Source organism: Salvelinus alpinus, chromosome 5 (genome assembly GCF_045679555.1).
Source record: "Salvelinus alpinus chromosome 5, SLU_Salpinus.1, whole genome shotgun sequence".
NCBI lineage: Eukaryota > Metazoa > Chordata > Actinopteri > Salmoniformes > Salmonidae > Salvelinus > Salvelinus alpinus.
The window spans coordinates 49,358,340-49,382,158 of record NC_092090.1 but is presented as its reverse complement, the minus strand read 5'-3'; the positions used below and the strand labels follow the sequence as shown (position 1 = coordinate 49,382,158).

At 42.2% G+C, this 23,819-nt stretch overlaps 1 protein-coding gene across 1 annotated transcript in view; it reads right to left on the bottom strand.

Moving 5' to 3' along the window:
• Positions 1-1,705: 1,705 nt before the first annotated feature.
• Positions 1,706-23,819, bottom strand: part of prmt3 (protein arginine methyltransferase 3) — a 95,586-nt gene continuing 73,472 nt past the window's right edge. Inside the window, exons 14-16 of the mRNA XM_071402223.1 lie at positions 20,029-20,079; positions 19,418-19,505; positions 1,706-2,121 (exon numbers count right to left, since the gene is read on the bottom strand). Coding sequence (XP_071258324.1) covers positions 2,012-2,121; positions 19,418-19,505; positions 20,029-20,079 — 249 coding nt within the window. The 3' untranslated portion in view covers positions 1,706-2,011. The remainder of the gene's footprint in view (positions 2,122-19,417; positions 19,506-20,028; positions 20,080-23,819) is intronic.

The window sequence follows — 23,819 nt, the reverse complement described above, 5'->3', positions numbered from 1 at the left end:
TGAGGCAGCAGACTTTGTGAAAATGTATATTTGTGTCATTCTCAAAACGTTTGGCCACAACTGTACACTGAGTATACCAAAAATTTGGAACACCTTCCTAATATTGAGATGCAAACCCCATCCCCTTTTGCCCTCAGAACAGCCTCAATTCGCCAGGGCATGGACCCTCCAAGTTATCGAAAGCATTCCACAGGGATGCTGGCTCATGTTGACTCTGTTTCCCACAGTTGTGTCAAGTTGGCTGAATGTCCTTTGGGTGGTGGACCATTCTTGATACAAACAGGAAACTGTTGAGTGTGAAAACCGGTGCAACCTGGCACCTACTACCATACCCCTTTCAAAGGCCCTTAAATATTTTGTCACCCTCAATGGCACAAATACACAATCGATGTCTCAATTGTCTGAAGGCTTAAAAATCCTTCTTTAACCTGTCTCTTTCCACTTTATCTACACTGACTGAAGTGGATTTAACAAGTGACATCAATAAAGGATCATAGCTTCACCTGGTCAGTCTATGTCTTGGAAAGAGCAGGTGTTCTTAATGTTTTGTATACTCAGTGTACATTTATTTTATATTCAGTGAATATGGCCGAAATCTATCATTACCTCAAAAATGTCAACTTCAACTGCATTTACACTTGCCCCCTTAGTTCCAATATCTCTACCATAGAATGTCAGATCCTTATTGTTCAGAAGTGTCTTTCTGTGTAGTTTGAAGGGCTCTACACTGTCTGAGAAAGTTATTTTTGTTCGCTAATGCCCAAGTTTGTCCAAAATGATGGAAAATATACTTTTTCTTTGTATATGCATGACTTAAAGCATAATAATTATGACAAAAGTAACAAACATGTTTATTCCATAATCTAAGTATGTACTGTATGTATGCAAATAGTCAGTTTATATTGTCATAGTATGTTCAGTGAATTTGGTCAACATTTGTGACTATCCCATTTGGCTGCTTGTACATTTTATCCCTTAAAAATTACATTATAGTTTCAATATCTCTGGCCCAGAAAGTCACATCCTTACGAGGTGAAGTTCTTCTGGTTGAGTGGGGTCTCCTGCAGTTTTCTCAAAGGGTCTACATCAGTGCTCTTACAACCCTGTTCCTGGAGAACTACCATCATGTAGGTTTTCATTCCAACCCTAATCTAGCACACCGGATTGTAATATTTAGCTGGTTTACAAGATGAATCGGGTTAGTTACAACTGCGGTTGGAGTGAAACCCTACAGGAGGATAGTTCCCCAAGGACAGAGTTGGAGAGCCCTGGCCTACATCATCTGAGAAGGGTAATTGGTGGTGCTACAGACCATAACTGTATCTGAAAACATCAGAATGTTCAACCTTTCTGTATATTTGCATGTCTTAATGCATACAACTGTATGAAAAGTAACTATTAATGTATCCATTCCATAGTCTAAGTGCTTATGTTTGATAATCCACTCAGTTTTGTTGATCATATCAGGATATTTGACCTAAATCTATTTCTATTTCCATTATGCCCATTTTTACCAGATTTGACCATTAACTGATTGACTGCCTTAAAAATCCCAAAATGTGTTTTATCCAGCCTAACTTTGTGTATCAGGAAAAAATGGGAACGTTACAGGAAAGTGTTGACCCTGTGCAAAAGTGAAAAACGTTTCCACAGCCAAGTAGAAACATTTTTGAGAAAATGGCGCTTGCCAAGAAATCAACTCAGATTCTATATGAGGGAATGTGTTTATTAACAGGTATGGCATTAAAATGCAGTGAACTCCACAGCTTGTTGTTCAAGCACACTTCATACTCTCCTTGTCTCACTACTCTGTCAGTCTACCTTTTAATTTTTTAAAAATTAATCCCTACATTTACTGCTCCATATGAAGATAAGTAGTTTCTGATTCCATAAGAGTTAAACATTTCATAATAACAACCATAATAATACTAATTGTTCTGGAAAAGTCTGGGGAATATTTCAGTTCAGCCACACTATTGATGATGTCATCGTAGTCATGTGATCAGTGAACTCACTGCAGGCTGTAGGTCTGCTTCATGTCGTGGAGGTCAAAGGTGATGAACAGCGAGCGGGGGTCCTTTTTGTTTTTGCGTACGGTGATCCGTCCCTGAAGCTCCTCCCCTAAAGAGGAAAACCACCAATAAAAGTGAGAGGCTGAGCACCGACTTTTGACTTCTGTTCACCTGTATTGGAGTGCTGCAGGGTGAAGTTCCCCTAGGAACAGATCTAGGATCAGCTTCCCCTCCCCCAATCCTACACTTGACCATTAAATGGTAATATGCTACACTGAATCTAGAGGCAGAACCTCTCCGAGGCAGTAGAGAGTAGGGCTATTTAGTTATAGTCCCGGAGTGCCACATCAACATCAGCACATTGAATATACTCTCAGGCTAATAATTCAAAATCAATACATAATAAATAAATATATGAATTGAGTAAAAAGAGTCAAATGTATTAAATGCAGGTACTCCAAAGCGCCAATGTGTATGTGTGAGAGAGAGAGAGCGAGCGAGAGTGAGTGACTGTGTGAGAGAGAGAGAGAGAGAGAGAGAGAGAGAGAGAGAGAGAGAAAGAGAGAGAGAGAGAGAAAGAGAGAGAGAAAGAGAGAGAGGAGGATTTGATGCATGTAGAAGAATGGATGTGTGTGGGGACATTCAGTGAGCTCCAAAAGTATTGGGACAGTGACACATTTTTAGTTGTTTTTGCTCAAGCACTTCTACATTAATGTGGATGCTACCATGATTACGGATAATCCTCAATGAATCGTGAATAATGATGAGTGAGAATAATGATCAGTGATAAAGTTAAAGATGCACAAATAGCATTACCCCCCCCAAAAAAAAAATCTTGGGGGTATGATATTTGTGCATCTAACTATCTCACTCATAATTATTCACGATTCATTCAGGATTATCCGTAATCATGGTAGCATCCACATTAATGTAGAAGTGTTTAGAAAAATATGATATTCTTATTTACAGTAAAATTGACTCCAAATTGACACAATACATTATTTACCATTAATTTCTATTGAGCACCACAGATTATTATCTGAAACGCATCCAAAACAAATAGCAAATGCATCCAACACATGTGTAGAGTCACAAGCTTGATGTAGTCAGTGTGTGCTATGAATATGGGACAAAATGCTTAACATTTTACTACTTTAATACGCAAGTGAATTTGTCCCAATACCTTTTTTTCTGGGGGGGGGGGGGACTATGTAATGGTTCAACCTCAAATTAAACTTTTCACTTTAACCACATAGTCAATGCATAATTTCAAATCCAAAGTGCTGAAGCAGAGAGCCAAAGCAACAACAAATGTCCCTATACTTTTGGAACTCACTGTATATGTGCTTTGGTATGTGCCTATGAATGAGAGCGACAGAGCACTTGTGCGTGTGAGTGAGAGAAAGTGTGTGTGAGTGTGCGTCAGTGAGAGAGAGAGGGTGTGTGTGTGTGCATAGCCAGATGGTGTGGCGAACTTCACGTGTTTCAGTATGATTGCACACCACAGCGTGTTGGCAATACAGGGGGGCCAGGACGAGAAGGTGATAATTACAACATATAATCACTTTGATTAACTTCACGTGTGTCTGCCGGGGGTACATTAATGTTTACCCAATCGGCAAACAAGTCCTCCTCTATGCCAGGCGTTCCCTATTGATGGAGGTTAGAGGAGGACATGGAGAGGGGGGAAAGAAAACGCTGACGGTGGCGTTTTCCTGAGCGAAGCTGCTGCTGCTGATGACTGTCTCATCTGAACTGTCACTGTGGCGACACTGTCAACGTAGCGAAGTCTCTGGGCGCCACGCTCCGAGGCTGTCACTCCATTACAGCGGAGTGATGTACACACTGGAGCAGAGGAAGCGGAGGAGAGAGATTGTGTGTGGGTGGGGGGTGGGTGGGTGTAAGAGTTAATAGTGTATCAGTTTGTGTATTACTACGTGTGTGTGTGTGTGTGTTTTGGCGGGGGGTATGAGAGTGAATATGTGTGTATCAGTTTCTCTGTGTATTAATAACAGGGTCGTTCTTGAATTGTGGTGGTATTTGGGCATGGCATTTTGGAAATGAACTCTTCCCATCCTAAATCAACTAATATGACTTTAATGACTTTAAATAATTGTTACCAGTATTATAACATAGTGCCACTGCAACCAGTAGGGGAGTAACACCAATGACAGTAACACTAATGACACATTTTAGGTAATTGAGGATTTTCTTAAAGTAATAATGTATTGAAAAGCTCACTTTTAGAAGTAAATATTCTGTTAAAGGGATACAATGCAAAAGGGTTTTCTAATGATCAATTAGCCTTGTAAAATTATAAACTTGGATTAGCTAATGTGCCATTGGAACATAGGGGTGATGGTTGCTTATAATGGGCCTCTGTACGCCTTTGTAGATATTCCATAAAAAATCTGCCGTTTCCAGTTACAATAGTCATTTACAACCTTAACAATGTCTACGCTGTATTTCTGATCAATTTGATGTTATCTCAATGGACAGAAAATTAGCTTTTCTTTCAAAAACAAGGACATTTCTAAGTGACCCCAAACTTTTGAACGGAAGTGTGCGCGCACGCACGCACGCACGCACACGCACACACACACACACACACACACACACACACACACACACAAACAACCAGTCAAAAGATTGGACACACCTACTCATTCAAGGGTTTTTCTTTATTTTTACTACTTAATAGTGAAGACATCAAAACTATGCCAAGAGTGTGGAAAGCTTTCATCAAGGCAAAGGGTGGCTACTTTGAAAAATCTAAAATCTAAAATATATTTTGATTTGTTTAACACTTTTTTGGTTACTACATTATTCCATATGTGTTATTTTCAGTTTTGATGTCTTCACTATTATTCTACAATGTAGAACACAGTACAAATAAAGAAAAACCCTTGAATGAGTAGGGTTTGTCCAAACTTTTGACTGGTACTGTGTGTGTGTGTGTGTGTGTGTGTGTGTATATATACATACATACATACATACATACATACATACATACATACATACATACATACATACATACATACATACATACATACATACATACATACATACATACATACATACATACATACATACACACACATACAGTTGTGGCCAAAAGTTTTGAGAATGACAAGTATTAATTTTCACAAAGTCTGTGCCTCAGTTTGTATGATGGCAATTTGCATTGACTCCAGAATGGTAAGATTGCACATAAATCAACCATTTATCGGATCATCAAGAACTTCAAGGAGAGCGCTTCAATTGTTGTGAAGAAGGCTTCAGGGCGCCCAAGAAAGTCCAGCAAGCGCCAGGACCGTCTCCTAAAGTTGATTCAGCTGCGGGATCGGGGCACCACCAGTACAGAGCTTTCTCAGGTGAGGCACACACAGTGAGGCGAAGACTTTTGGAGGATGGCCTGGTGTCAAGAAGGGCAGCAAAGAAGCCAATTCTCTCCAGGAAAAACATCAGGGACAGACTGATATTCTGCAAAAGGTACAGGGATTGGAATGCTGAGGACTGGGGTAAAGTAATTTTCTCTGATGAATCCCCTTTCCGATTGTTTGGGGAATCCGGAAAAAAGCTTGTCCGGATAAGACAAGGTGAGCGCTACCATCAGTCCTGTGTAATGCCAACAGTAAAGCATCCTGAGACCATTCATGTGTGGGGTTGCTTCTCAGCCAAGGGAGTGGGCTCACTCACAATTTTGCCTAAGAACACAGCCATGAATAAAGAATGGTACCAACACATCCTCCGAGAGCAACTTCTCCCAACCATCCAGGAACAGTTTGGTGACGAACAATGCCTTTTCCAGCATGATGGAGCACCTTGCCATAAGGCAAAAGTGATAACTAAGTGGCTCGGGGAACAAAACATCAATATTTTGGGTCCATGGCCAGGAAACTGCCCAGACCTTAATCCCATTGAGAACTTGTGGTCAATCCTCAAGAGGCGGGTGGACAAACAAAAACCCACAAATTCTGACAAACTCCAAGCATTGATTATGCAAGAATGGGCTGCCATCAGTCAGGATGTGGCCCAGAAGTTAATTGACAGCATGCCAGGGCGGATTGCAGAGGTCTTGAAAAAGAAGGGTCAACACTGCAAATATAGACTCTGCATCAACCTCATGTAATTGTCAATAAAAGCCTTTGACACTTATGAAATGCTTGTAATTATACTTCAGTATTCCATAGTAACATCTGACAAGAATATCTAAAGACACTGAAGCAGCAAACTGTGTGGAAATTAATATCTGTGTCATTCTCAAAACTTTTGGCCACGAATGTGTGAGTGTATATATATTTTATTTTTTTATTTTTTTTATTTCACCTTTATTTAACCAGGTAGGCTAGTTGAGAACAAGTTCTCATTTGCAACTGCGACCTGGCCAAGATAAAGCATAGCAGTGTGAACAGACAACAACACAGAGTTACACATGGAGTAAACAATAAACAAGTCAATAACATGGTAGAAAAAAGAGAATCTATATACAATGTGTGCAAAAGGCATGAGGAGGTAGGCAATAAATCGAATAATTACAATTTAGCAGATTAACACTGGAGTGATAAATCATCAGATGATCATGTGCAAGTAGAGATACTGGTGTGCAAAAGAGCAGAAAAGTAAATAAATAAAAGCAGTATGGGGGTGAGGTAGGTAAATTGGGTGGGCTATATACCGATGGACTATGTACAGCTGCAGCGATCGGTTAGCTGCTCAGATAGCAGATGTTTAAAGTTGTTGAGGGAGATAAGTCTCCAACTTCAGAGATTTTTGCAATTCGTTCCAGTCGCAGGCAGCAGAGAACTGGAAGGAAAGGAAGGAAATATATAACAACTAGTCTGTTTGAATGGCCATAATTTACACTAGTTTGACAGCTGGCTGAGGAAGTTGTAATTAATTAACACTTTTAATTAAAGAAAACCATGCAGATGAGGGCTGTCAGAAGACAATGCTGATTCCTCAGTCAATGGTAGCGTCCCAATTGGCACCCTATTCCCTAAATGGTGCACTACTTTTGACTAGGGCCCTATGTGTCCTGGTCAAAAGCACTATATAGGGAATAGGGTGCCTTTTGGGACACACAACGTGAATGTGAATCTATTCCTTGTCGACGTGAAAATCATTATATTTCTCCTCTTCTCCGTCACAAACCCAATGAGCTGGGTCCTATCCAGAGCACACAGTAGAAAAACATTTTTGAAAAATTATTTTACTGTTTAGACTAATGCATGTTGGCTGGGCTCACCGCTTGTGCCATCAAACCCCTTCAACTTATCCAGAATGCCGCATCCCGTTGGTGTTCAACCTTTCCAAGTTCTCCTAGGTCTGCTCAAGTGTGCAGCATCCCTCATTGTTGGTTCAATAAATAACCCATAATTTAACATTGCTATCAGGAAATATTACTAAAGTGTGGTGCTGCCACTACATAAGGGAGGTGATTGTTGTGATCTTGACAACTATCGTCCCATATCAAGGCTTTCTTGAATCGTTGGTGAATGTGCAACTTCGTCGTTTAAAAAAAAAATCTGTATTTGGAATGTACATCAATCAGGGTTACGACCAGTACTATTACTGCAACCACATCAATTGTACATTATATTGTCAACGCTTTGTATGCTAAGATGAATTGTGCTGCCCTACTTATAGATTTGTAAAATGCTTTCGATACAGTCGATCATTCTATCTTATTAAGTAAGTTGTCTGTGTTAGGTACTGATGCCTGTTTGTGGTTTCAGAAGACGGGGTTAAATCTGAATTTCTTGAAGTACTTAAAGGGGTACCCCAGGGTTCGATTTTGTGGCCATTGTTGTTCACTACTTCAATACTGTAAACACCTGTAACATTCATCGCTATACAGAAGACACAGTTATTTATTCTTGTGCCTCTTCAGTGCAGCAGGCCATTCGTGACCTTCAGCATGATTTTGACTCATCCAAAAATCACTCACTGATCGTAAACTAGTGTTAAACGCAAATAAAACCACGTTTATTCTCTTCTCTAAGTCTCGTAATGTTGAACCTGAGGACTTGCACTCCAAATGGAGCAAGTCTCTCACTATAAGTACTTGGGTATGTGGATTGATGACAAGTTGTCTTTTGAAACACACATTGAAAGCTTGATAAAGAAGCTGAGATCTGTGTTTGTTTTTTATATACAAATAAATCCTGCCTCAGTTCTGAAAATAGAAGGAAGATAGTTTAAAAAAAAACGCTTCTCCCTGCAATAGACATTTATATGCACGCGGCAGCCTCTGTTTTGAAACCATTGGACTCTATTCCATTCAGCAATACATTTCATCACTGGGGACGGTTTTAGGACACATCATTGTATTCTTTATGTGGGATGGGCCTCTCTGTCTAAGAAGAGCTGCATTCTCTTTTAACGAGTACAAACAGGTGCAGTTAATACAGGTAGTGAGTGGAGAACAGGAGGGCTTCTTAAAGAAAAACTAACAGGGCTGTGAGAGCCGGAAATCTTACTGGTTGGTAGGTGATCAAATACTTATGTCATGCAATAAAATGCTAATTAATTACTTAAAAATCATACAATGTGATTTTCTGGATTTTTGTTTTAGATTCCGTCTCTCACAGTTGAAGTGTACCTAGGATAAAAATTACAGACCTCTACATGCTTTGTAAGTAGGAAAACCTGCAAAATCGGCAGTGTATCAAATACTTGTTCTCCCCACTGTATACATTTTTAGCAGACATCGAATAGAAGTTGTAAATGTTGCACGCACACAAAACATAGTATGTTTTTGAGGACCACACTGAAAAATGGTTGTTTAATGTTTTCATGCGTCATCATATGCACTTTTAAACTGTACATTTTCTTTATTCCAATTTTTAAAAAAATATATATAAAAATAAAATCAAGCACGCATGCACACACACCTCCCTTTCCAACTTCTCCCAAGGCAGAACAACTTCCATCTATTCCCCCCAGCACTGCAGTGATGTGCACAGCAGCAGCATTTCAATTTAGTCTTCCCATCTCCCCCTTTCCACATAACTCTCTCTCTCTCACCCTCCTCTCTTTCTGTCAAAGAAGAGGGGGATAGCTAGAGGTGTAGTCAGGCAGTGTCAGGGGGTCGTATATCCTGAGCACCTGTCTGAGCAGTACATAAAGCAGGCCTGGGGAATTACACCCTGCTGTCTGCCTGATGCAGCTCAGCTACTCAAGGACCTTCAGCACTAAAACACAGGGGGGGGGGGGGAAGTGAGAGCTGGAGAGAAAGTGAAAGAGAGAATTCCATCAGTAAGAGGCACAAGAAGAAGACAGCGGAGTTATGGCAGGACAAAGGGCACAGAGAGGACACTAGAGTTAAAGGGATGGAAGAAAGTGAATCGCCGGCCTATCGAAACCTGCAGAAAACTCCCACCCAAGTTTCAGGTCCTCTGATTAGTCCGAGACACAGATAACCAGGCCATGGTTTCATCTGTAAGATCATGGTACATCCTCGCACAAAGTACAACCTCGTTTCTTGAACAAACAACCAAAGTAGGCAACTGAAAAAATTATATTGAAATTTTTTTCCCTAACCCTATGAAAATCCCACCTCATCCATTTCCTAGTCATACAGAACAGAGGAGCATGACAAATGATGCTGCGTTTAATTTATCAACCTGCCAGCTCCGAGTAGTTCTCAGAGATGTTTTGTTCCGGCCCACTGCGTGCTGTTTTTCTCTCTCTAAACACCAACATCTCTTTGTGTGTGTGTGTGTGTGTGTGTGTGTGTGTGTGGACTCTCAGCCTCCTGTGGTTAATTACTGCACTCATACAAACACATCTCATACGCTTCCGTCTCGCCACAGATTAATCACCGGATGCACGGAGCGGAGAGACATTGGCGTTGCTGCAGGTCAGGTTGTGTTTCTCAGCCATTCTCACCCTTAAATCAGGTGTTTTAAATCTCTTTGACAACACTCTGTAAAATAAATAAGGATGGAAGCGTGCGAAGGAAGGAAATGTGGAAGTCTGTGTGTCTTCAGGGTGACAGATGTTTGCCCTCATTGCACGGGACCACAGGGGAAAGGCTGGTGTGTGTGCACACGTTGAGATGCATACGTGTGTGTGAGTGTATTAGTTATAAAGCACCTCATAGAGGTGCACCTCATAGAGGTGTCATGCAGCCAGTTAATGTTGTTAAAATCTCAATTTTGATTTTAACATCCCGAAAGGAGGACTGGGGCTGCTGGGGTGGAGCGAACGAGTTTCACCACTACACCAATAACCTCCCCCTCTCTCTTTTAAACTCTTTCCATTTCTTAATTCCCTCTCACTTTCCGAAGTCTCTATTACACTCTCTCCATCCTCACTTCTTAACTCTTCTTAAATCAGGTTCTCTCTTACACTTAAACTCCTCCATCCGCTTCTCTTTCTACGAGGCCTCTTTCACTCTATCCTCATAACTTTCTCTTCACTCTTTCATATTCTTTTAACTCTCACCTTTTTACTCTCTTTTCCCCTCTTAAAACGAAACTGTTCTTTCACCCTGGATGCATCCTAAATGGCACCCTAATTCCCTATAATAGTGCCTTGTACAGTGTATTTGGAAAGTATTCAGAACCGTTGACTTTTTCCACATTTTGTTACGTTACAGCCTTATTCTAAAATGTATTAAATATTATTATTTTCCTCATCAATCCACACACAATACCCCGTAATGACAAAGAAAAAACATGTTTTCAGAATTTTTACAAATGTATTAAAAATAAAAAACAGAAATACCTTATTTACATAACTGCTCAGACCCTTTGCTATGAGGCTCCAAATTGAGCTCAGGTACATCCTGTTTCCATTGATCATCCTTGAGATGTTTTTACAACTTGATTGGAGTCCAACTGTGGTAAATTTAATTGATTGGACATGATTTGGAAAGGCACACACCTGTCTATATAAGGTCCAACAGTTGACAGTGCATGTCAGAACAAAAACCAAGCCATGAGTTCGAAGGAATTGTCCGTAGAGCTCCGAGACATGATTGTGTCGAGGCACAGCTCTGGGGAAGGGTACCAAAAAATGTCTGCAGCATTGAAGGTCCCCAAGAACACAGTGGCCTCCATCATTCTTAAATGGGAGCAGTTTGGAACCACCAAGACTCTTCCTAGAGCTGGCCGCCCCCAGCCAAACTGAGCAATCGGGGGAGAAGGGCCTTGGTCAGGGAGGTGACCAAGAACCCGATGGACACTCCACAGAGCTCCAGAGTTCCTCTGTGGAGATGGGAGAACCTTCCAGAAAGACAACCATCTCTGCAGCATTCTACCAATCAGGCCTTTATGGTAGAGTGGCCAAACGGAAGCCATGAAAAATAAGATTCTCTGGTCTGATGAAACCAAAATTGAACTCTGGCCTGAATGCCAAGCCACCCATCTGGAGGAAACCTGGAGGAAATCCCTACGGTGAAGCATGGTGGTGGCAGCATCATGCTGTGGGGATGTTTTTCAGCGGAGGGAACTGGGAGACTAGTCAGGATCGAGGGAAAGATGAACAGAGCAAAGCACAGAGAGATCCTTGATGAAAATCTGCTCCAGAGCACTCAGCACCTCATACTGAGGTGAAGGTTCACCTTCCAACAAGACAACGACCCTAAGCCCACAGCCAAGACAAAGCAGGAATGGCTTCGGGACAAGTCTCTGAATGTTCTTGAGTGGCCCAGCCAGAGTCCGAACTTGAACCCGATCGAACATCTCTGGAGAGACCTGAAAATAGCAGTGCAGTGACGCTCTCCATCCAACCTGACAGAGCTTGAGAGGATCTGCAGGAAAGAATGGGAGAAACTCCCCAAATACAGGTGTGCCAAGCTTGTAGCGTCATAACCCGAGAGGACTCGAGGCTGTAATCACAGGTGCGTCAACAAATTACTGAGTAAAGGTTCTGAATACTTAAGTAAATGTAATATCATTTTTTTTTTTTATTGCAAAAATGTATAAAAACCAGTTTTTGCTTTGTCATTATGGGGTATTGTGTGTAGTTTGATGAGGGCAAAAAAACGATTTAAAGGTTGGAACGTGACAAAATTTGGAAAAAGTCAAGGGGTCTGAATACTTTTCGGAATGCTCTGTATAGGGGAATAGGATGCCACTTGGGACGAAGGCCATCTCTCTTTCTACGGGGGGGGGGGGGGGGGGGGAATGGAAAATAAATGGTAACGTTAAAACAATAAGAAAAATGTATACAATTCCAAGTGAACTCACAATGTAGCTGCCCTGCTGCAAGAAATGGTTTGAGTGTCATGGTGCGTCCCTTCCAGAAGGTTAAGCATTGCTCCTGTACTACCAATACTGTACCTCAAATCCACCTAATTTCATTTCTCAAAGTATTGCCATACAGGACTTCCTTCATATTGTCGCTCGCCTTTCCCTGCCATTTTCCCAACTGTTAACAAAGATGAGTCGACCTCAAGGAGAGTCGACCTCCTTGCACAATTTATCCCTTCGACTTCTTGCACGCCAAGATTAGATTCCACTAGGAAGATTTTGTATTTTTGTAATGGAGGAGACTGATTAGTGGCCATACTTCCGAGAACACAAACACTTGCATCTTTCATATAGAGCTAGCGTGGGAGGGAGAGCGTGGTGGGGGGGGGGGGGGGGGGGCACAGTATAGGCAGGTTGGCCACCAGACAGACAGAGTCAGAACCATGCACCAGGCCTATCTATCGGTAATCAAAAACTGTATATCGCAATGGAATGCTGTATGTAGAGAGAGAAAGAGAGATAATCCCACCACCATTGATGTGAACCTGGCTTGTAGTCAAATGGCACTTTTTTCTAGCCATACCATTCTATTCCTTTTTCTATGCTCTGAGCTGATAGAGGAAAGGGAGGATGAACGTATTTCCTGCCGCTTCTGTCTGCGTGCCAAACGTCACCCTAATTCCTTACAAAAGATTTACAATCTCCGACTTTCGCTAATATGTCTCCCCAAAAAGCTTGTCACAGCCACGAGACCTTTTATTTGCTTTCTTTCTCCAATATGCCAATATTTAGATGTATGTTTATTGGAGTATGCCTCAAACATTTCATTTATGTTTTGTCTGTCCATTCTGTGAGACATTTAACTTGTGATTTTGTTTGTAATGTCACATCCATACCGCTGTAATTACCCACGTACACAACATATTTCCAGGTGAGTTGGTCTGTTTTGAGGGTGTTTAGTATGCAGGGCAGTGCCCATTCCACCAGTTGTGAGTAATGACAGAGGCAGGTGTGTGAGTGTGTAGCCCATTTCAGCAGTAGTGAGTGTTGTGATAATAGTGAGATGTGTGTGCACGTGTTAGTGTGTGTGTGTGTGTGTGTGTGTGAGGGGGGGGGGGGGGCATTCCAGCAGTAGTGAGTGATCACAGCCTAACTTGGGGATCTCATCACTCTGTTCACTGATGCCTAAGGAGAGCGGGTAAGTCAGCTAGCGCGAAATACAGAGAGCATTGAGCTAATTTACCTTAGGGCTGGAAGGCATTTGTGGGTGTCTGCTTGTTTGAAGAATGAAATGTGCATGCATGAGGCCAGCAGGGCGTGTGTGTGTGTGTATCCAGAGCGTTGATGGATAGAGAAGCACTACCGGAGCACTGTAGATTGTACCAAACTGGTTTACTCTTCAATAAGATTAAATTAAGAAAAAAAATAGAACAGTCACTACAAATCCCTTTCTCACTCACTCACCCACCCACCCACTCACACACAGTGTGCATATGGCAGCGGCTGCTGTTATGAGTCGGGCCAGACTGTCAGCAGATGCTAGTCGACCTTTGTACACACTCTGCAGCGTTTTAACCCATTTGAACACTGCAGAGTCTTAACCCATTTTAACACTGAGGTGTCTCAAGACTAGGGATGGGTATCGTTAAGATTTTAATGGTATTGCTACTCTTACCGATACTGCTTATCGATCCGGTACTTAAACGGTATTCTTTTCGGTTCTTGTTGTTATTTTTTTACGAGAAAAAAACCCTAAACAAATTAAGAACAGAATTAACATTGCTTTATTTTCTGAAATGTAAAATAAATAAAATAAACATTTATTTACAGCAAAAGAAACAGCAATGTTTTGAACAAATCACTATTATACTCTAATGTTGTGATGATGGAAATGTAAAACAAATTAAATTATCAATATTTTCCTGCAAAAGAAAATGCAGTGGTATAGATCAACGCGGGTGGGGCACGCAGGTAGGCCGCAAAAGTTCTTAGCAGTTCTTCTGGAGAAAGATCAGGAGGAGGCTTGAGCACAAAGGTAGCTTGTTGCAATGTTTGCGAGGAGGGGCAGAGTAGCTCTCTTCTCCCACCACCACATCACAGGATTTTCAGCCATGGGGAGGGGAGTCAGGCCTTTGTAGAGCTCAACGTCTAGGTCAACACGCTCGCCAAGGGTGAGGGACGAGGTGTCCCTGTCCTCCTCTGAGAACAGCTCCTCCAAGGCACGCCTTGTTTTTGGTACAATGGAGGGACTGTCTCCTCCATTTCCTCTCCTTCAGACTCCTCCTCCTGATGCAGGTGCTCTGTGTCTGTCTGCTCCGGCTCCTCTGACAGCCCTGGTGTTGCTCCTGTCACATTGGCCTTAACAGTTGCCTTCCTCAGCCTGTCCCAGGTGGCGTCACTCACCGGCCTCCCTTTAAATCTGGGGTCCATTGCTGTGGCCTCACGCAGGAAGGCTTGAATGTCCTCATCTTGATAACGCTCAGAGAGGTTCTCCCACACCTTCTCTTTGATGGTTGCCACAAACGTTGTATCTTCACGCTTCACAGTGAAGTGCTCATCCAGTTTGTGGAGGATGAGTATGATCTGTCCACAGGTGGCATTCTTTTCACATGACACACACAGTGTGGATGTATAGAGGATTCTCATGAGCTGGACAAACTCCTCAGCCTTATGGAAGTCCTCGTCCTTCAGACAGTCCAGGTTGTCCTTGGTCATTGCTTTTCGCAGTCATGGGTCCAAGGCTGCTGCTTGGATCACTGGATACGGCTTCATGAATCTGGTCTTGACATCAAGGATGACTGAGTGTTGCGGAAGGCCTGAAACAACAAAAATCAACAAACAATTAACTACCGCACACTTGAATACAGAATTAAATTGTTAAATGTGGGAATTTCAAAATAATTATTTAATAGATTGAACTGGCTTCTTACCAAGGAGCTGCTGCTTTTCCTTCAAGACTGTTTTGGATATCTTGAACAACACGACCCCTGCTCTGATTCGGGCTGCCCATTTATCAATGGAACTAATTTTGTAGATTTTCTGCGCTGCCAGATTCAATGTGTGCGCAAAGCATCCTGTTTTTAGGATGTGTAGCCTCTTGATGGCAGCATCCATATCGCCAGCATTATCAACAGTCACAGCTACAATCTTGCTCGGCTCCATCTCAAGCTCTTCCAGAATGTCGGAGATCTCCTCTGCCACTACTTCGCCAGTTTGCGATTTGTACACTGCCATGGTGTGGAGGACCTTCTGTTTTACACTGCCCTGGCTTGTGTAGTCCACTGTAACAGTGAGATAGTGGTCCTAACAGAGGCTGGTTCACCTGTCTGATGTGATGGCCTTTTCTACATCATACCTGGTAGGAATTAATGTGTCACTGAGGTAACTCCTGGAGGGAGGGGTATATTTGGGGTTGAGTGCCTTGCTCATCTCCCTATGGTAAAACAAGATAATCCATGTGTTGAATTATCATTATTGAATTATTGTGTTGTTGTGTATTGTGGAGTGATGGGACTAGCATACAACCCTTTAATACTACTATATCCTAAACATTAATACAACTCAACAGACTGTCACCTAAAGCCCTTGGAATCCACTGTTGCAAAGGGGTGTAGGCCTTTTCACTAGGTGGCACTCGTTCACCCTCTCCTTAGTCATCCTCCCACTAGCTGCCAGCATGAAGGTGCTTTGGGCTTGTCTTTGGCTTGGACCAGCAGTATTAGAGGGAGGAGTGGGTTGGTTCATTGTAGCTGCAACTTTAACAAAAAAGTTGCAAAATCTTTAAATGGGTGATTGAATTTATGAACGCACCCATAGCTAAACAATCAGCTGGCTAATGGTTACTTTTGATCATGAACCCATGTTCTCATAATTTAGTTAACTCCGTGTGTGGGCTATAGGCTGCTAGCATACATACCTAACGTAGATCGGGCAACGAAAGATGAACTACGAGCCTGGCAGTCGAAAACTGTGCATTTCTCTGCCTGTACATGATCACTTTCAATAGATGTTTGGACAGATTGCTCGTGTTTCCGCCCTTACAAGCAAAAGTCTTGTTGCACTTGTCAGCATCGACTCTGGTGAAGTGTAACCACACTTTTGAACGTTTAGTTCTCTCTGCCATCGTCACTAATTAAGAGCAGGGTCTTTCTTGTGTGTGTGTGCACTGTAGCGGGTGAGAGAGACAGGCTCCGTGCGAGAGAGATCTCTCTTCTGGATTGGGAAAAGCGAAAATGCATCATAAACGAATGTCTTAATCTTATTGCAAATTAGAAACGGTTGGTGAGATAAAATGTGCAAGATAATGTTTATGTAGCAATAATAAATAGGAAATGTATTTTCTTAATTTCTCCAGTACTGAATGCAGACCCGATAACGTCGGAGCTTATCGATACTACGGTCTTTTATAATTTAGCCCCGGGGCCCGTTTAATACCGGGTTTTGGTACCCATCCCTACTCAAGACATTTCAACACCATGCAGTGTCTTAACCATTTACAATCATGGGAATTGGCCGTGAGAGAACACATTTTAACACACTGCAGTATCAAAACACATTTTAACACTACAGTGTCTCAACACATCTGGCCATTTCTGGCAATGTTTTAATGTGTCTGCTTTTACACCGGCTAACTGCTGCTTCGCACCGTCATAACACATTTCAACACTGCAGTGTCTCAACACATTCGACAGCAGGACTGGCACTTAACTGACGGACGCAATGTGAACGTTGCGTTAATGTTATGGGAGCGTCAGTGGGATGACAGTCATCGTGGCTGTGGATCTGGCCAGGGCTGAGTGGTGCTTTACTTGGGGACAGTGGATGTCCAGTCCCCATAGAGGCCATTCATTACACTAGCCTCCTATCTGATGGTAGTGGGGGAAGACTGGACAGCACGGAGCTATGCTCTCATCCATCCCAACATCACTGGACACGTCCCTGATTCCCATTACGATAACGCACACAGGCCATCACATACAACACACACACCATCGTTCACGAAGTATAGTACTATACATACACAAACACACGTTCCTTGAAGTACTGTACACACACACGCACACACACACACACACACACACACACACACACACACACACACACACACACACACACACACACACACACACACACACACACACACACACACACACACACACACACACACACACACACACACACACACACACACACACACACACACAATCGTTCAAAACATACTGTACATACTCACACCATTGTTCACAATGTAATGTAATGTACGTGCACACACACCACAATTCACATCATACACTTACATTCACTGCATACACACAGCTTCATACATATCACATCAGTAACAGCATCACTTCATAAAATTATATTTTAATTGGCTTAGTTATAAAACGTTTTTCTTTATATGTTCTGTTCAGTTATAAACGTTCTGTGTATTAGTACGCGCTTGCTTGAGGTAAGCTATGTCGTGACTTGACTTTAACATTAATCTGAAGACTTATTAATCTAATTAACTATGTTTAATTGTTCCCCGATTAAATTAATCATGTAACAATTAACTCACTATGATCTGCGGCACCACGAGAGCGGTTCTTTAAAGAGTTACCATCTCCAGAACGAAACTCAAAAAGGTATTTACCTATCGCATCTATAAACAGTCAACTTATTTGTTAAAGAAGCGATAGAGAGGGGAACAGAGACACTAAACATTGGTACATTCAGAAACGACTCTCACTTACAATAACCATATACTTTGCACACAAACCGCCACCCACTTTGAGTAAGAAATCGTGAATGTATTTACGTGAAATGCCTGGGTTCACCGGGAATCTCTCGGTGGACAAGGTAGCCTTGGGAAGGGGGTTGGGCCTTTTTGCGGCACGCTTGTAAGGCTTTGATTGTCCAAAATGGTTCCAACAAGTCTTCTACTGTTGTCCTTCTTTGTAGTTGGCTGGTATCCGGTGAATTGCTGTGTTGTCCTGAACAGAACTACAGAGTTGGGTTTTCCTTAGATTCGCTCTTGAAGATGCTTCTTTGAAGATAGGCTAGCCAGCCGTGTCGATGTTTCCCCAGTGGGGTGATGAGAGTAGCATAATACAATGGTTTGAGCAGAGTAACAGAATGGTCCTACTTAAATTCCCTTTTGAAGATACTTTAATTAGGACAGCTAATCAGCCTGACGAGTGATTGTCCGGGAGGTGATTTTATCGTCTCCACCTCGTGTTGAGATTCAAAGTTCAAACCACTTTAAAGGTGCAGCTGCAGCTTCACGTCTTTCTGGTTTGATTTTTTTCTTTTCTTAACCCACTATTTATACAGTTTGCTCAAAAGAGACAGGTCCGGCAGGCTGGCACACTCCCTGACCTTACTCCGGGCCATAGCTACTCAGTGTGCAAAGTTATAAAAACAATTATCTCTTATGGCTTCTCAAATCACATGTCTCTCTTAACAAAAACACTTTCATCATTGTTCATATTACATGCACAACTCAGAGTATGAAAACTTCATACATGTAGTGGGTATACTTTCCAAGTTACAGAATTTCCATTTTAACGTCATCTTAAAATAATGAACAAAGTGACATTAGTGTTCTATAGATCGCCTCGCACCTTCCCCATGTTCTATGTTAGAAATATTGTTCCAGTACTCGCTTTTGAAAGTGTTAGAGTTTTAGCGGGAAAAAGTCTGTTGAATCGAAGTACATTCCTTTGGTGAATCTTGAGAGTGCAGACCTGAATCTTCTCCCTTGATTTACAACAGGGCGTGAGTTGTTAACCCCCCTAGTTCTTTCCTTCACCCCTCTAGGATGAGAGGGGTCTGATTGAAGTTATTTATTGCAAACCTGATCTATTTGGATTCTCGTGGACAGTCATGACAGCTATCAGATAAAGTTTTACATGGTGTTTTTGATGACTGACTGATTAGTTTTGATCTCACCCTGTCTCTCTATAGGTGACAGATAGCTAGTGTTGCACACCCTGACTACATCAGCACCACTGACAGATTACCTGGCTCTCAGTATGATGTTCGAGGAAGATCGGCGTGTAAAAGAAAATAACATCACAGGTGACAGCTGGGTGTGCGTGCAGTGCACCCACAATAGACACAAAGACATGTCCATACACACACACACACACACACACACACACACACACACACACACACGCACACACACACATTCAGGAAACCAGTGCTGTATGGGAAACTGACCTGCTTGTACAGGGATGGGATTTTCTAGCAGGAATACTGTCTGCTTCCAATGCGTCTTGGTGACCTGTGGCCCCGTGGAGAACATCACCTGTGATTCAAAAGCAGAACATGTTATTTAGTCTTGGGCAACAGCAATCAACATGAACTTACAACAGTGAGGAATAAGGATAACAACTCATTCCATTGTGACACTTCTATTTCTGTGGCTCATCTAAAACTTCCACAACTGTAGTAGAACATTAACCGCTCTCACACTCTTAAACCTACTAAACCCATCTTGTACTTCTATCCTACTCATAGTCTTCTAAAGACTAGATGTATTTCATTCACACATTTAAAACCTTAGTTCCCATTACACGTGGTGTAGCGTTACATCTCAGCAGTTATGCTCACATTGTAGGTAAAATAGGACGTGCAATTAAAAGACTTGTCGGCACGTCCCCTGTGGAGCTTGGCATTGGCCGTTCCGAGTGGCCAGCTCCGGTGGGTGCTTACATCAGCAATCAGGAAATGCCCCGGTGTCGATTGCCTCCCAAGGATGTGGGGAACGCCAAATCGTGAATGTAATTGGGTGGCTGTTAAAAACGGAAGGGCCGCTGCATGCTGCTTACCTTGTTGCCGCAGTCTCTGTCGAAGAAAATGTCAAAGTAGCCCACGATGGCCTGGAAATGAAATATGAGAGGGTTGTTAGAATGTGATATTTTAACACCACCGGGGCTGGACTTGTTTGGATAACCTGGGGCCTGTCCCAAATGGCACCCTATTCCCTACATAGTGCAATACTTTAGACCTAAGAGCCCTAGGGGCCCTGGTCAAAAGTAGTGCACTATGTGGGTCATTCTACAGAAGTGGTTAAAATGGTTTGAAAACAAATATGTCTCCAAGCTTAGGACAATTATTTACATCATGATATATTCTAATTCATTTTAAGACAATAACAAACATATTGTTAAATTAAGATATTACAAAATCTTTGTTCAGATACACATTCGTATTGAGAGTCAAAAATGTAACACTATTATTTCAATAGAAAATCTTGAACTAGTTAGTCGTTTTTGTTTAATTATTTGTTTCTCTGAAAGTATTGTCCCCACTTTGGATGTTATTAGCGAAACACACATTAAAAGACTGAAGAATGAATGCGCCTTAAGCCACACACCTCAAATCAAATCCACTTGAATTGGTCACATACACATGTTTAGCAGATGTTATTGCGGGTGTAGCGAAATGCTTGTTTCAATACAATTATAACCAGGAAATGGGATGCACCCCTTTCCATCATGGCCATATAGTGAGTGGTCTGTCTCCCAACACTTTGAAGAAAATAAGTGAAATGTAAAATTTACATCCTCAAAAACATATATTGTAGTCCCAAAACCATACATAAAGATTTACTAACCTTTTCACTTATTTTCTTCAAAGTGTTGGGAGCTAGCTAGCCATATGCTAGCTATGGGGATACATTAATGTCCAAAATAAGTCTAAATTGTCAAAACCAAAACGGTCACAACCATTTTTGTTTTAGCTTCATTTCGGTTATTAACATTACTGTTTGTTTATTGATTGTTAATCCACTGAATTTCTTTACATTTATTGAAGAAAAAAAAACTCTCTTTTACTTTTCAATGGAAGTCAGAGTAATGGCACAGCGTTGGACAAAACCTCTCTTTTGGCCTCAAATGGAAAATGCTATACAGTGGACAAGGTCCTGACCTTAATCCCTCCCCCCACAAAGGTTACACAGCGACACAGTGTATGACAGAGTGCGCCAGAAGCTTGGTCTGTGAATACAGGGAAATGTGGCCATGGGTCAGAGCCTGATGGTAAAATGCTGAAAAGGCTCTTACACAGCCTGGAGGTGTGTTGGGTCATTGTCCTGTTGAAAAACAAATGATCATCCCACTAAGCCCACTTTGGGCTCCCGCGTGGCACAGTGGTCTAAGGCACTGAATCTCAGTGCAAGAGGCGTCACTACAGTCCCTGGTTCGAATACAGGCTGTATCACATCCAGCCGTGATTGGGAGTCCCATAGGGTGGCGCACAATTGGCCCAGCGTTGTCCGGGTTAGGCTGGGGTAGGCCGTCATTGTAAATAATAATTTGTCCTTAACTGACTTGCCTAGTTAAATAAAGGTTAAATAAAATAAATAAGCCCAAACCAGATGGGATGGCGTATCACTGTGGTAGCCATGCTGGTTAAGTGTGCCATAATATGGACTTGGTCTTTTACCAAATAAGGCTATTTTCTGTATACCCCCCCTACCTTGTCACAACACAACTGATTGGCTCAAACGCATTAAGGAAAGAAATTCCACAAATGTACTTTTAACAAGGCACACCTATTCATTGAAATGCATTCCAGTTGACTACCTCATGAAGCTGGTTGAGAGAATGCCAAGAGTGTGCAAAGCTGTCATCAAGGCAAAGGGTGGCTATTTGAAGAATCTCAAATAACACTTTTTGGGTTACTACCTGATTCCATACGTATTATTTCATAGTTTTGATGTGTTCACTATTATTCTACAATGTAGAAAACTCTTGAATGAGTAGGCGTTCTAAAATGTTTGACTGGTAGTGTATATCTACATGTCACAGGATATGGACACCAAGGTAAACCAAAATACATTATTTCTTGAGTGGGTGCTAAACCTTTGGCATCATCCCACAGCTACTGTGTGGGCAGTCGCGGCTCGCTGTGGAGGGGCAGTACTCAATAGAACCAAGGGTCCCCTCTCCGCAACCTCCCACCTAAGAACAACATGGAGCCACGGTCCCATGTGGTACACCTCCCCTCGTCTCAGAGGCCTGTCGCTTCACAAAATAAATAAATGACTTTTTGGCCGTCCCTGACAATACTGGGCGTATTTTGCTGACCGGCTGAAACCGGTGTGTTACACAAAATAAGCAATGTCTGCTTTTCAATGTGGTGGCTACTAGGTCTAAATCAGACACAGCCCGTGTATTGTAAAGTGAGAGTAATTTCATGATGAAAATAAACCCCTGTGTGTTTGTGCATGTCTTATTGTTTGTATTGCTCTTAAAGGGTAGGCCTGTGCGTGTATGTAATGCCGTGGGTATTCTTGAATGGTATGTGTGTACAGTATAGATGTATATTGCACAGCCATTTGTGAATAGATCATCATTTTGTAATTACACTATTTCTATGAATTCATGGTGGGTGTTCATTTCAGACTCCAAATACATGACTGAGCCTTAAGCTATAAACAAACACTTGAGTGAAAAACAATTCACATAACTAAGCAAATTGAAATCTCAGTCTCTCTCACACACACACACACACACACACACACACACACACACACACACACACACACACACACAGGAGGTGACTGTTCTCTTTAGATGTGTGAGGTAAAAACGACCCCCTCAGGCCAGTTTTCCTCTTGTTTCTCCCCCAACTGAAGGAAGAGAGTCACTCTATCAATCTCTAGAGCGCACTTGTAGTGGCAATGATGCGGAACTAATAGCTTTTAATCCTGCCGCAGCTGACAATTTGGATGCCGGTTCTCGCAGACAAAGAGGACCAGAATCAATGCAAGGGGAGAGAAAGAGCGAGCAATGGGAGGGAGTTTTAGACACGGAAAAGAGCATGGCAGAGAAGGAAAAGAGAGAGGGAAATAGAGAGACAGTGAGTGTGAAATAGTGAAGGAGTCATGATAGCTTACTTCTGAGAGGGTGGTGGTTGAACTTGGTGGGCCATGAAGCTAAAATATCCCTCAGGCACAGCAATCCTTGAAATGAGCGAGACCTTATCCTTAGTATTTACACCACACATCAGTATTAAAGGTGCGGTTCAACACACCCAGCTCAGGAACTTCATAGCAAGTGTGAATGTGTGCCCCGAGAAAAGGAGGTTGGACACACACACAAACAAACCGGGGGTCCATACTTCATAATCACTGGGCCGTCATCGACTCCATGTTCCACACACTCAACGCCGCGTTCTACAATCAGCCTTTATTGATTCAGACAGGCAGGGGCGGGAACCTAGCACTAGCACCGAGCCAGACTGGGAGAAACATCCCAAAGTGGGAAAAAGGAGCATGTCAACCCAACGCAATTATGGCTTTTAATGAACGCCACAGGAACGCTCAGTCGCGAGGTAATTGGGAAATTAGGCCTAATTGCTTGTCAGGCCGAGTGGATTCACCTCTCGCTCGTTTTTTGAGGTAGAGATCACCCTCGGCTCTCGTCGCCGTTGACAACACCTCATAAGCGGGATTGATTGTCACCTCTGCGTTGTTTTCAACTTTTTCGACGGGAGAGAGCGAGAGGAAGTGAATTAGAAACAGTCAAAGAAATGAAACTTACAAACAACTCATATTTTGTTCTATGTTTGGAAATGTCTGGTGAGTTGAGGGTTCAACGTTATAAAGCGTGAG